Source organism: Mustelus asterias, chromosome 15 (genome assembly GCF_964213995.1).
Source record: "Mustelus asterias chromosome 15, sMusAst1.hap1.1, whole genome shotgun sequence".
In the NCBI taxonomy this organism is placed as follows: domain Eukaryota; kingdom Metazoa; phylum Chordata; class Chondrichthyes; order Carcharhiniformes; family Triakidae; genus Mustelus; species Mustelus asterias.
Genome location: NC_135815.1, coordinates 64682498 through 64697070, shown reverse-complemented (window position 1 = coordinate 64697070; position 14573 = coordinate 64682498). Strand labels below are relative to the sequence as shown.

The 14573-nt window shown below is 44.6% G+C and overlaps 1 protein-coding gene across 1 annotated transcript in view; it reads right to left on the bottom strand.

The window, feature by feature from the left end:
* Positions 1-14573, bottom strand: part of tcp1 (t-complex 1) — an 80531-nt gene that overhangs the window by 42063 nt on the left and 23895 nt on the right. The window contains exons 2-4 of the mRNA XM_078229986.1: positions 14414-14499; positions 2054-2182; positions 1204-1301 (exon numbers count right to left, since the gene is read on the bottom strand). Coding sequence (XP_078086112.1) covers positions 1204-1301; positions 2054-2182; positions 14414-14499 — 313 coding nt within the window. The remainder of the gene's footprint in view (positions 1-1203; positions 1302-2053; positions 2183-14413; positions 14500-14573) is intronic.

Sequence of the window (14573 nt, the reverse complement as noted above, 5' to 3'; positions counted from 1 at the left end):
GAAATTCCTCATCTCAGTTTTAAAGGAGCCTCCCTTCACTCTAAGGTTATGTCCTCGAGTTCTAGTCTCTCCCACTAGTGGAAACATTCTCTCCATGTCCACTCTAGACCTCTCCGTATTCTGCAAGTTTCAATTATATCCCTCCTCATCCACCTAAACTCCACTGAATATAATTCCTAAACCGCTCCTCATATGACAAACCCTTCATTCCTGGGATCATTCTTGTGAACCTCCTCTGGACCCTCCTCCAAGGCCAGCACATCCTTCCTTAGGTATAGGGCCCAAAACTGCTCACAATATTCCAAATAGATAAGAAAGTAATATCCAGTAAAACCATTCCCTAGATAAGAACTCAGGTATGCGTGTTTTTAAAAACAAGCATTAAGACTGAAACTATACTAACATTTCACCATTCTTTTAAAATACGAGGTCCAAGACTCTCACTAATAGCCCTGATTGGAGCAGTTGTGTTCATCAATTGTGTTTATCCAACACAAAATGTTACGGTAGCAAATAGAAGATAGGTAATAGCATTCACATTGAGTAATTACAGTTCAGTCCCAACAATTTCTGAAAAGGACAGGGACATACATAATCTGCTCAAGAGAATTAATAGCCCCAAACTATCCTTCAACATTTTTCACATGGCACAAGGAAAAAGCTACCTATGTAAGAGTAGTTTATCTAATCTTGCATAACTCCAAAATAAATATCTGCATCGAAAGTAAAAACATCAATTCCCCAATGCTTGTCAAAAGTTGTCAAATTCAAATAAAGTTTATTTTAAAACCCAAGCCCATTAAAATGTTAAGTGCCCGATATGATGCGCAGACATATTAAAGAGATCATTTATACCAGACTAAATTATATATAACTGTTTGTAAACTTTCTCTTTCCACTTGTTTGTTTCAAACTTGGTTTCACCTAATCACTACTCCAATTTACCTTCTGTTGTCACCTGTAATTCTGTCCTGCATTACAGTATTGGCTTCTTTACCATTGATTTTCGATAAAATGTTACAAATGCACTGACAAATTTCAACTAATCTTAACTATCAAACAAATTTCAACTTCTCAAAGGCAACCAGTATCTCATGCTAGAGAGATTAGTGCAAATTAAAATCTGCAACACATCTGTACAAGTCTCAAGTGATTGTATTAATTGTATCTACCTGACCTATTGTATATTTCATCAGAACTTACTTGCAGGCAAGACGATAACCACCAATGATGGAGGTTGGATGAATTTTCTGTTTCACCAATTCATCCGCGCCCTTTAGTAGTTCAGCAGCAATAATAACCTGTATTAAAAACAAAGGCACTCAATTTGTTAAAAGTATTAATCGTCCTCCCACCCCATGTTCACTTTCGCAACTGGCAGATGTGTTTGATTGACCGAGTATTGTAAATCAATGAGAAACCAAAGGCGAACTAAAAATAGACAACCATCAATTGAACAATTGATTTAAATTAATTGAATGATAAATTACGCAAAGTCACATTTTAAATTCTGAGAATCCAATTTTTAATGCACTAATTCCAATACAATTACATTGCTTAATTTAAAATGACTATTGGCATTTCCATTTTTAAACAGAAAAAATTGATCTGTATCTAAAATACAGTACTCATGACTAATGAAGCATATTGTTAACTTGCGGCCAACAGGATACAGGAAAACAACTTTAGTATAACCCAATTGTTTACGTTGCGAGTCTTTGGATCTCAAAATATTACCCTCCCTCACCCACCCCATCCTTCCTCCCAACCGCCATCTGCTGCATTTTTATTGATCCCACTCACCCAGTCCTTCCTCCTAACCCCCATCTGCTGTATCTTTAGAGTTAATTATAGTCAATAGGCAGTGATAATACTGTGGTCTCAACCCATAGCACTTCACAACACAGGTTATTGATGGAAGATTCTGTTGGTCAATGAAAATTTAAATTGTCATGTGATTCATATATATTTATGCTTAAAATTATTCCGGTTAATTCACAGTAGCATTAAGCTTTCTTTAAACAAAAAGGCCAGTTGATACAAATTTACTTACAACTGATGTTGTACCGTCCCCTACTTCCTTGTCCTGAAGATCAGCTAACTCACACAACACCTTGGCAGCTGGATGTTCCACTTCAAGAAGCTTTAGAATTGTTGCTCCATCGTTCGTGATTGTAACATCCTGCACAAAACCAGAAATATGTATAATTTAGGAAAGTGTTGCATTTAAGATGTTTATTTTATTTTGCCACATCCTTTAGAGTCATAGTATTTTAAATAAGACAGCTTGAAATAATTTCCTTTATCCCCACAACTTTTGTAGATAGCACTAATTCTTAGTGGTTACATGCGGATTTATCTTCCTTTAGAACTATGCAGCTTTAAAAATCTTTGTCATGTGATAACTGATTTGGTTAAATTCTACAAAGGACAGCAGCAAGGGGTGGTTATTTTGAAATACTCGAGCTCAGGAAAGTCCGCCTGAAAATCCATCTCTGGTAGAGATTTCATAGAACAGTACAGCACAGTACAGGCCCTTCGGCCCTCGAAGTTGTGCCGAGCTTTGTCCAAAACCAAGATCAAGCTATCCCACTCCCTATCATTCTGGTGTGCTCCATGTGCCTATGCAATAACCGCTTGAAATTTCCTAAAGTGTCTGACTCCACTATCACAGCAGGCAGTCCATTCCACACTCCAACCACTCTGAGTAAAGAACCTACCTTGGACATCCCTCCTATATCTCCCACCATGAACCTTATAGTTATGCCCCCTAGTAACAGCTACATTCACCCATCTGCCATTTCTCGGCCCAGCTCTGCATCCTATCAATGTCTCTTTGCAGCCTACAACAGCCCTCCACCTCATCCACTACTCCACCAATCTTGGTGTCATCCGCAAATTTGCTGACCCACCCTTCAGCCCCCTCCTCCAAGTTATTTATAAAAATCACAAATAGCAGAGGACCCAGCACTGATCCCTGTGGTACACCGCTGGTAACTGGTCTCTAGTCTGAAAATTTTCCATCCACCACCACCCTCTGAGCATATTACAGCGGTGCAGAGGGAGGACAATTCAGAGGGGTCGTGTAACGAGTCACTCTGGGTGGAGCTTAGAAACAGGAAGGGCGCAGTCACTATGTTGGGGGTGTACTACAGGCCCCCCAACAGCCCAAGGGAAGTGGAAGAACGGATATGTCAGGAGATACTGGATAGATGCAGGAAAAATAGGGTTGTTGTAGTGGGAGACTTCAATTTCCCTGGTATAGACTGGAAATCGCTGAGAGCAGGGACTCTTGAATGGGGAGGAATTTGTAAAATGCGTACAGGAGGGTTCTTTGGAACAATATGTAGATAGCCCGACTAGAGAGGGGGCTATACTGGACCTCGTACTGGGGAATGAGCCCGGTCAGGTCTTCAAAGTTTCGGTAGGGGAACATGTGGCAAATAGTGACCACAATTCTGTTAGCTTTAGGATAGTGATGGAAAAGGATGAGTGGTGTCCCAAGGGTAAGGTGTTGGATTGGGGGAAGGCTAACTTTAGTGGGGTTAGGCAGAAATTGGCAGCTCTTGATTGGGAGAGGCTGTTTGAGGGTAAATCCACATCTGGCATGTGGGAGTCTTTTAAGGAACAGTTGTTAGGGCTACAGGACAGGCATGTGCCTGTAAAAAAAGATAGGAAGGGTAGGATTCGAGAACCGTGGATAACCAGGGAAATTGAGGGACTGGTCAAAAAGAAAAGAGAGGCGTATGTTAGGTCCAGGCAGCTAAAAACGGAGGGAGCTCTGGAGGAGTACAAAGTAAGTAGGAAAGAACTCAAACGGGGAATTAGAAGGGCAAAAAGGGGTCACGAAATGTCCTTGGCAGACAGGATTAAGGAGAATCCCAAGGCATTTTATTCATACGTTAGGAACAAAAGGGTTGTCAGGGAAAAAAAATCAGACCTCTCAGGGACAAAAGTGGGGAATTATGCTTGGAGCCCAAAGAAGTAGGGGAGATCCTAAATGAATACTTTGCGTCGGTATTCACAAAGGAGAGGGATGTGTTGACTGGGAGTGTCTCGGAGGGGAGTGTTGAACCGTTGGAGAAAATCTCCATTACAAGGGAGGAAGTGTTAGGTTTGTTAGAGAATAGAAAGACTGACAAATCCCCAGGGCCTGATGGAATCTATCCAAGGCTGCTCAGGGAGACGAGAGATGAAATCGCTGGGCCTCTGACGCAAATCTTTGTCTCGTCACTGGACGCAGGTGAGGTCCCAGAGGATTGGAGGATAGCTAATGTGGTCCCGTTATTTAGGAAGGGTAGGAAGGATAACCCGGGTAATTATAGGCCGGTGAGCTTGACGTCCGTGGTGGGGAAGTTGTTGGAGAAGATTCTTAGAGATAGGATGTATGCGCATTTAGAAAGGAATAAACTCATTAACGATAGTCAGCATGGTTTTGTGAGAGGGAGGTCATGCCTCACTAACCTGGAGGAATTTTTTGAAGAAGTGACCAGAATGGTTGACGAGGGAAGGGCCGTGGATGTCGTCTATATGGACTTTAGTAAAGCGTTTGACAAGGTCCCTCATGGTAGGCTGGTGAAAAAGGTTGGATCTCATGGGATAAAGGGGGAGGTGGCTAGATGGGTGGAGAACTGGCTTGGTCACAGCAGAGGGTGGTAGTGGAAGGGTCTTTTTCCAGCTGGAGGCCTGTGACTAGTGGTGTTCCGCAGGGCTCTGTATTGGGACCTCTGCTGTTTGTGATTTATATAAATGATCTGGAAGAAGGTGTAACTGGGGTGATCAGTAAGTTTGCGGACGACACAAAATTGGCAGGACTTGCAGATAGTGAGGAGCATTGTCAGAAGCTACAGAAGGATATAGATAGGCTGGAAATTTGGGCAAAGAAATGGCAGATGGAGTTCAATCCTGATAAATGCGAAGTGATGCATTTTGGTAGAAATAATGTAGGGAGGAGCTATACGATAAATGGCAGAACCATAAAGGGTGTAGATACGCAGAGGGACCTGGGTGTGCAAGTCCACAGATCCTTGAAGGTGACGTCACAGGTGGAGAAGGTGGTGAAGAAGGCATATGGTATGCTTGCCTTTATAGGACGGGGCATGGAGTATAAAAGTTGGGGTCTGATGTTGCAGATGTATAGAACGTTGGTTCGGCCGCATTTGGAATACTGCGTCCAGTTCTGGTCGCCACACTACCAGAAGGACGTGGAGGCTTTGGAGAGCGTACAGAGGAGGTTTACCAGGATGTTGCCTGGTAATGAGGAGAGAATGGGTAAACTGGGGTTGTTCTCCCTGGAAAGACGGATGGGGGGAGGGGAGCTAGAAGAGTTGACTAGGATCAAGGAACTAATTGATGGGGGGGAGGATGCAGGGGTAAGGGGAATTACAAAATTAATGGTAGAGGAGAGGGTGCAAGTGAATGAAGGCGGTAATTTAGATAAGGGAGTAGAGGGAGAGGGTGTTCGCGACTCATCAAAGCGGGTTCAGATAAAAGCTGGAATAAGGACACTTTGCCTGAATGCACGAAGCATTCGGAACAAGGTGAATGAGTTGATGGTGCAAATCAGCACAAGTGGGTACAATCTAGTGGCCATTACAGAAACGTGGCTGAAAGGTGACCAGGACTGGGAGATGAATATCCAGGGGTATCAGGCGTTTAGGAAGAATAGACAGGAAGGAAAAGGTGGTGGGGTCGCGCTATTAATAAGAGATAATATCAGGGTAGTACTGAGGGATGACATAGGCTCTGAGGAACAAAACGTGGAATCATTATGGGTAGAGATGAGGAATAGTAGAGGGAGAAAGACACTAGTAGGTGTGGTATATAGGCCCCCAAATAATAATGTTGAGGTAGGGAGGGCTATAAACAAGCAGATAAGGGATGCGTGTAAAAACGGAACGGCAATAATCATGGGGGACTTCAACATGCACATTGACTGGCAGACTCAAGTCGGTAAGGGTGGAATGGAGGAAGAGTTCTTAGAATGCTGTCGGGATAGTTTCCTTGAACAGCATGTTACGGAACCGACGAGGGAACGAGTTATTTTGGATCTGGTATTGTGTAAGGAGGTAGGTAGAATTAAGGATCTTATTGTGAAGGGCCCTCTTGGGTCTAGTGACCACAATATGGTCGAATTTCTGATTCAGATGGAAGAGGAGAAGGTTTGGTCTCAAACCAGTGTCCTCTGTTTGAACAGAGGGAAATATGATAGGATGAGGGATGAATTGGCTAAGGTAGACTGGGAGAGCAGGCTGGCAGGTAGGATAGCTGAGGAACAGTGGAGGATTTTTAAGGAGATCCTTTTCAGTTCTCAGCAAAAATATATTCCAGCAAAAAACAAGGATTGTAAGAAAAGGGAGAACCAGCCGTGGATAACGAAGGAAATAAAGGAGAGTATTAAAATAAAAACAGCTGCGTACAGAGTGGCCAAAAATAGTGGAGAAACAAGTGATTGGGAAAAATTTAAGAAACAACAAAGAGAGACTAAGAAAGCGATAAAGAAAGGAAGGATAGACTATGAAGCTAGGCTAGCAATTAATATAAAAAATGATAGTAAAAGTTTTTATAAATATATAAAAAGAAATAGAGTGGCTAGAGTGAATGTTGGACCCTTGGAGGACGAGAGGGGGGAGATAATAGTGGGAAATGAGGATATGGCTAAGTCTTTAAATAAGTTTTTTGTGTCGGTCTTCACGGTGGAGGACACAAATAGTTTGCCAAATATTAACGATAGAGGGTTGGCAGCAGGAGAAATACTTAATACAATTAATGTTACCAGAGAGGCAGTGCTGGGTAGACTAATGGGACTGAAGGTGGACAAGTCCCCGGGTCCGGATGGAATGCATCCCAGGGTATTGAAAGAAATGTCAGAGGTAATAGTGGATGCGTTAGTGATTATTTATCAAAACTCGTTGCATTCTGGGGTAGTGCCGGTTGATTGGAAAACGGCTAATGTTACGCCGCTGTTTAAAAAAGGAAGGAGACAAAAGGCGGGTAACTATAGGCCGGTCAGCTTAACGTCTGTAGTAGGGAAAATGCTGGAATCCATTATAAAAGAGGAGATAGCAGGGCATCTGGATAGAAATGGTTCGATCAATCAGACGCAGCATGGATTCATGAGGGGAAAGTCGTGCTTGACGAACATGTTGGATTTTTATGAAGATGTGACGAGGGCGGTTGATGGAGGAGAACCGGTGGATGCAGTGTTTTTGGATTTCCAAAAGGCGTTTGATAAGGTGCCCCATAAAAGGCTGCTGAAGAAGATTAGGGCACACGGAGTTGGGGGTAGTGTGTTAAAGTGGATTGGGGACTGGCTATCCGACAGGAAGCAAAGAGTCGGAATAAATGGGTGTTTTTCTGGTTGGAGGAAGGTAACTAGTGGCGTGCCGCAGGGATCGGTACTCGGGCCGCAACGGTTTACCATTTATATAGATGATCTGGAGGAGGGGACGGAGTGTAGGGTAACGAAGTTTGCAGACGACACAAAGATAAGTGGAAAAGTGAATCGTGTGGAGGACGGAGAAGATCTGCAGAGAGATTTGGACAGGCTGAGTGAGTGGGCGAGGATATGGCAAATGGAGTATAACGTTGAGAAATGCGAGGTTATACACTTTGGAGGAAATAATAACAAATGGGATTACTATCTCAATGGAAACAAATTAAAACATGCTACCGTGCAAAGGGACCTGGGGGTCCTTGTGCATGAGACGCAAAAGCCCAGTCTGCAGGTACAACAGGTGATCAAGAAGGCAAATGGGATGTTGGCCTATATTGCGAGGGGGATAGAATATAAAAGCAGGGATGTCTTGATGCACCTGTACAGGGCATTGGTGAGGCCGCAGCTGGAATACTGTGTGCAGTATTGGTCCCCTTATATGAGGAAGGATATATTGGCATTGGAGGGAGTGCAGAGAAGGTTCACCAGGTTGATACCGGAGATGAGGGGTTTGGATTATGAGGAGAGGCTGAGGAGATTGGGTTTGTACTCGTTGGAGTTTAGAAGGATGAGGGGGGATCTTATGGAGACTTATAAGATAATGCGGGGGCTGGATAGGGTGGAGGTGGAGAGATTCTTTCCACTTAGTAAGGAAGTTAAAACTAGAGGACACAGCCTCAAAATAAAGGGGGGTCGGTTTAAGACAGAGTTGAGGAGGAACTTCTTCTCCCAGAGGGTGGTGAATCTCTGGAATTCTCTGCCCACTGAGGTGGTGGAGGCTACCTCGCTGAATATGTTTAAAGCGCGGATGGATGGATTCCTGAGCGGTAAGGGAATTAAGGGTTATGGGGATCAGGCGGGTAAGTGGTACTGATCCACGTCAGATCAGCCATGATCTTATTGAATGGCGGGGCAGGCTCGAGGGGCTAGATGGCCTACTCCTGCTCCTATTTCTTATGTTCTTATGAGGGGAGACTTAATAGAGGTGTATAAAATTATGAAAGGCCTAGATAGGGTGAACGGTGGGAAGCTTTTCCCCAGGTCGGTGGTGACGTTCACGAGGGGTCATAGGTTCAAGGTGAAGGGGGGGGGGGGAGAGGTTTAACACAGATATCAGAAGGACATATTTTACACAGAGGGTGGTGGGGGCCTGGAATGCGCTGCCAGGCAAGATGGTGGAGGCGGACACACTGGGAACGTTTAAGACTTATCTAGACAGCCATATTAACGGAGTGGGAATGGAGGGATACAAAAGAATGGTTTAGTTTGGACCAGGGAGCGGCGCGGGCCTGGAGGGCCGAAGGGCCTGTTCCTGTGCTGTATTGTTCTTTGTTTTCTATGAGATAGTAAGAAGTCTCACAACACCAGGTTAAAGTCCAACAGGTTTATTTGGTAGCAAATACCTTAAGCTTTCGGAGCACTGCTCCTTCGTCAGATGGAGTGGAAATGTGCTCTCAAACAGACACAAAATCAAGTTGCAGAATACTGATTAGAATGCGAATCCTACAGCCAGCCAGGTCTTAAAGGTACAGACAACGTGGGTGGAGGGAGCATTTTAAACACAGGTTAAAGAGATGTGTATTGTCTCCAGACAGAACAGCTAGTGAGATTCTGCAAGCCCAGGAGGCAAGCTGAGGGGGTTGCTGATAATGTGACATAAATCCAACATCCCGCTTTAGGCCGCCCTCATGTGTGCGGAACTTGGCTATCAGTTTCTGCTCAGCGACTCTGTGCTGTCGTGGGTCGTGAAGACCGCCTTGGAGAACGCTTACCTGAAGATCCAAGGCTGAATGCCCGTGACTGCTGAAGTGCTCCCCCACAGGAAGAGAACAGTCTTGCCTGGTGATTGTCGAGCGGTGTTCATTCATCCGTTGTCGTAGCGTCTGCATGGTTTCCCCAATGTACCATGCCTCGGGACATCCTTTCTTGCAGCGTATCAGGTAGACAACGTTGGCCGAGTTGCAAGAGTAGGGACCGTGTACCTGGTAGATGGTGTTCTCACGTGAGATGATGGCATCCGTGTCGATGATCCAGCACGTCTTGCAGAGGTTGCTGTGGCAGGGTTGTGTGGTGTCGTGGTCACTGTTCTCCTGAAGGCTGGGTAGTTTGCTGCAGACAATGGTCTGTTTGAGGTTGCGTGGTTGTTTGAAGGCAAGAAGTGGGGGTGTGGGGATGGCCTTGGCGAGATGTTCGTCTTCATCAATGACACGTTGAAGGCTCTGGAGGAGATGCCATAGCTTCTCCGCTCCAGGGAAGTACTGGACAACGAAGGGTACTCTGTCCACCCGTGTCCCGTGTTTGTCTTCTGGGGAGGTCGGTGCGGTTTTTCGCTGTGGCGAAGAAGCTACGGCATCTCCTCCGGAGCCTTCAACATGTCATTGATGAAGACGAACATCTCGCCAAGGCCATCCCCACACCCCCACTTCTTGCCTTCAAACAACCGCGCAACCTCAAACAGACCATTGTCCGCAGCAAACTATCCAGCCTTCAGGAGAACAGTGACCACGACACCACACAACCCTGCCACAGCAGCCTCTGCAAGACGTGCCGGATCATCGACACGGATGCCATCATCTCACGTGAGAACACCGTCTACCAGGTACACGGTACCTACTCTTGCAACTCGGCCAACATTGTCTACCTGATACGCTGCAGGAAAGGATGTCCCGAGGCATGGTACATTGGGGAAACCATGCAGACGCTACGACAACGGATGAATGAACACCGCTCGACAATCACCAGACAAGACTGTTCTCTTCCTGTGGGGGAGCACTTCAGCAGTCACGGGCATTCAGCCTTGGATCTTCAGGTAAGCGTTCTCCAAGGCAGCCTTTACGACACACGACAGCGCAGAGTCGCTGAGCAGAAACTGATAGCCAAGTTCCGCACACATGAGGACGGCCTAAACCAGGATGTTGGATTTATGTCACATTATCAGTAGCCCCCACAGCTTGCCTCCTGGGCTTCAGAATCTCATTAGCTGTTCTGTCTGGAGACAATACACATCTCTTTAACCTATAGAACATAGAACAGTACAGCACAGAACAGGCCCTTCGGCCCACGATGTTGTGCCGAGCTTTATCTGAAAGTCATGGTCCAATAAACGACTTTATGTTTAATGTTCCCTCCACCCACATTGTCTGTACCTTTAAGACCTGGCTGGCTGTAGGATTCGCATTCTAATCAGTATTCTGCAACTTGATTTTGTGTCTGTTTGCACTGTTTGTGAGCACATTTCCACTCCATCTGACGAAGGAGCAGTGCTCCGAAAGCTTAAGGTATTTGCTACCAAATAAACCTGTTGGACTTTAACCTGGTGTTGTGAGACTTCTTACTGTGTTCACCCCAGTCCAACGCCGGCATCTCCACATCACTTCTATGAGATAGCCAGTTCCTTATCCAATCGGCCAAATTTCCCTCTATCCCACACCTCCTTACTTTCTTCATGAGCCTACCATGGGGAACCTTATTTCCTTCTACCCAATAATCTTATTGGTGCTACACCAGCATGACCATTTTCTACTGCAATCATGGAAACTTCTCAATGGAAAAGGCATTTCAGGCAAAAGTAGTTTTAGCTGACTGCTATATTTCCAAACCGGGAAACTGACACCTATGGTTTTCGAACCACTAATGTGGTTTTGTAGACTGAGCAAAATCTGTAATCTTTGTTAACGTGGTTCAGATTTTGCAAAGTAAACTGGGAACAGAACACAAGCTAAAATGTAATGCAACAACACACAGTCTGGCCCAAATGTTCAGTGAGTTACATAGAAACGTAGAAAATGGGAGCAGGAGTCGACCATTTGGCCCTTGACGCCTGCTCCACCATTCATTTTGATCAAATATCTTGGTCCCGCCTTTCCCCCATATCCCTTTAGCCCCAAGAGCTATAACTAATTTCTTCTTGAAATCATACAATGTTTCGGCCTCAACTACTTTCTGTGGCAGTGAATTCCACAGATTCACCACTCTCTAGGTGAAGAAATTTCTCCTCAGTCTTGAAAGGTTTGCCCCTTATCCTCAAACTATGACCGCCAGTTCTGGAATCCCCCACCATCGGGAACATTCTCTCTTAATCTAACCTGTCTACTCCTGTTATAATTATATAAATTTCTATGAGATCCCCTCTCACTCGTCTAAACTCCAAATAATACAAACCTAACCAACTTTGTTGCTCCTCATATGACAGACCTGCCATCCCAGGAATCAGCCTGGTAATTCTTCGCTGCACTGCCTCTATAGCAAGGATATCCTTCCTCAGCTGACACCAAAACTGCACACAATACTCCAGATATGGTCTCACCAATGCCCAATTGCAGTAAAATATCCCTATTCCTATACTCAAATCCTCTTGCTATGAAGACCAACAGACCATTTGCCTTCTTTACGGCCACGGTCGCACTGAGTATCCACCTCTCTCTCAATTTACAGCCAAATAATAATCCACCTTCCTATTATTCCTACCAAAATGGATAACCTCACATTTATCCACATTATACTGTATCTGCCATGCATATGCCTGCTCACTCAGCCTGTCCAAATCATGCTGAAGCATCTCTGCATCCTCCCCACAACTTTGTATCATCTGCACACCTGGGGATAATATATTAATGATTTGGAGGAGAACACCAAATGTATGTGTACAGTTGGGGTCCTTGCACAGATCCCTGTGGTACCCCACTAGTCACTGCCTGCCAATGAGAAAAAGACCCATTTATACCAACTCTTTGCTTATCTGCCAACCAGCTTTCTATCCATCTCAAGACACTACCCGCAATCTCATGCACTTTAACTTTACATAGCAGACTGTTATGTGAGACCTTGTCAAAAGCCTAAAACCACCACATCCACCGATTCTCCTTGGTCAACTCTACTAGTTACATCCCCAAAGAATTCCAATAGATTACCTTTTGTAAATCCAAGTTGACTTTGTTTGATTATACACTGCTTTCCAAATGCTGAGCTATGAAGTCCTTGATAACAGACTCCAGCAACTTTCCCAGTGATGATGTTAGGCTCACTGGTCTACAGTTCTCCATTTCTCTACCTCCCTTTTTGAATAGTGGGCTTACATTAGCTACCCTCCAATCTGATTAAATCAACATTAAACTGGATAGAACAAGGAAAATGGTAGCCAGAACAACAATTTGTGGGGGTGTTCTGCAAATATCATAGCCACAGGACAGGTCTTTCAGCAGAACTTAAGGTTTAAAAAAATAAAATTAATGGGGACATGGGATCAAACAGCATTAGGGCAAAGTCTGGCTTGCTGAAATGAACAATGAAATCTGAGGGACAGGATTAATCAACACTTGGAAAGGCAAGGATTGATCAGGGATAGTCAGCACGGATTTGTTGATGGATGATCCTGTCTAACTAATTTAGTTTTTTGAAAAGACAACTAAATATATAGATGATGATCGCGCAGTTGATATGGTTTACATGGATTTCAGTAAGACCTTTGACAAAGACCCACATAGAAGATAGGTCTAAAAGGTTAGGCCCTGTGGGATCCAAGTGGGCAGCACAGTGGTTAGCACTGCTGCCTCAGTACCAGGAACCTAGGTTTAGTTCCAGCTTCGGGTAACTGTGGAGTTTGTACATTCCCCCAGTGTCTGCACGGGTTTCCCCTGGTACTCTGGTTTTCTCCCACACTCCAAAAGATGTGCAGGTTAGATTGATTGGCTATGCTCAATTGTCCCTTAGTGTCAGGGGGATTAGCAGAACAAATACGTGGGGAAAGGGGTAGGGCCTGGGTGGGATTGTCATCAGTGCAGGCCCGATGGGCCACATGGTGTGCTGTGGGGATTCTATTAAATTGGATCCAAAGTTGGCTTGTGGAGAGTGGAGATTGGTTTTGTGATTGGAAGCTTGTGACCAGCAGGGTGCCATTTGGATCGGTGCTGGGAGCCTTGCTGTTCATTATATACATTAATAACTTGGATGTGAATGTAGAAGGTATACTTAGCAAGTTTGCAAATGACATGAAAACTGGTGTTTATTGTGAAGACAGTCTTAGGCTACAGACTGATATTGATCAGCTGGTAAATTTGACAGAGCAACGGCAGATGGAATTTGATCCTGATAAGTGAGGTGATGTATTTTGGGAAATCTAATAAGGGTAGGAAATACACAATGAACGGTAGGTCCCTAGGGAGTATTGAGGAACAAAGAATTCTGAAGGTGGCAGCACAGATAGGTGGAGTGGTGAAGAAGGCATACAGAATACCTGCCCCATTAGTCAATAGTAGAATATAGGAGCACGGAGGTCTTGGTACAACTCTATATAGCATTGGTTAGGCCAGAGATGGAATAAAGTGTGTAGTTCTGGTCACTACATTGCTGGAAGGACATGACTGCACTGGAGAGGGTGCAGAGGCGATTCATCAGGATGTTGTCTGGGATGGAAAGTTTCAGCTATGAGGAGAGACTGGATTGGTGTTCGCTAGAGCAGAGGAGGATCCGAGAGGTATACAAAATAATGAGGGGCATAGATTGGGTAGATCATAATGAATTTCTTCTCCATGACAGAGGTGTCCAAGGCGAGGAAGTGGTTTAGGGGGGATCAGAGGAAAAATGTTTTCACCCAGAGGATGGTGGATATATTGAAAGTGCTACCTCAGAGGGTGGTGGAGGCAAGTACTCTCGCGATGTGCAAGCAGCACTTAAACAAGCCCTTCAATCACCCCATCATAGCACGCTATAGACCAAGTGCCAGTAAATGGGGTTAATGTAGATTGGTATTTGATGGTCAGCATAGATATGCTGGTCCAAAGGGCATGTTTCTGTGCTGTATCTGCATTAGACCAGATCTGTCCTTCAGCTGAATTGGTGCATTACATTGCTCAAATTCACTTTAACCCATGCAATGACTGAACAAAACAGAGGGCACCCGATACCCAAGGAACAGCATACCAACATTCCAGTAGAGGAAAACTTTGGTGACAAAAATCTACAGTGACAAATTTTACTTACACCAATATCATCCACCAACATTTTATCCAGACCAACTGGTCCCAAGGAGCTTTTCACAATGTTGGCAATGGAGGCTGCTGCCATCACTGGAAAAAAGAACAAATATACTAGTATAAAAAGGCAAATTATCTTTGGAATTGTATGACAAGTAATTCGGTAC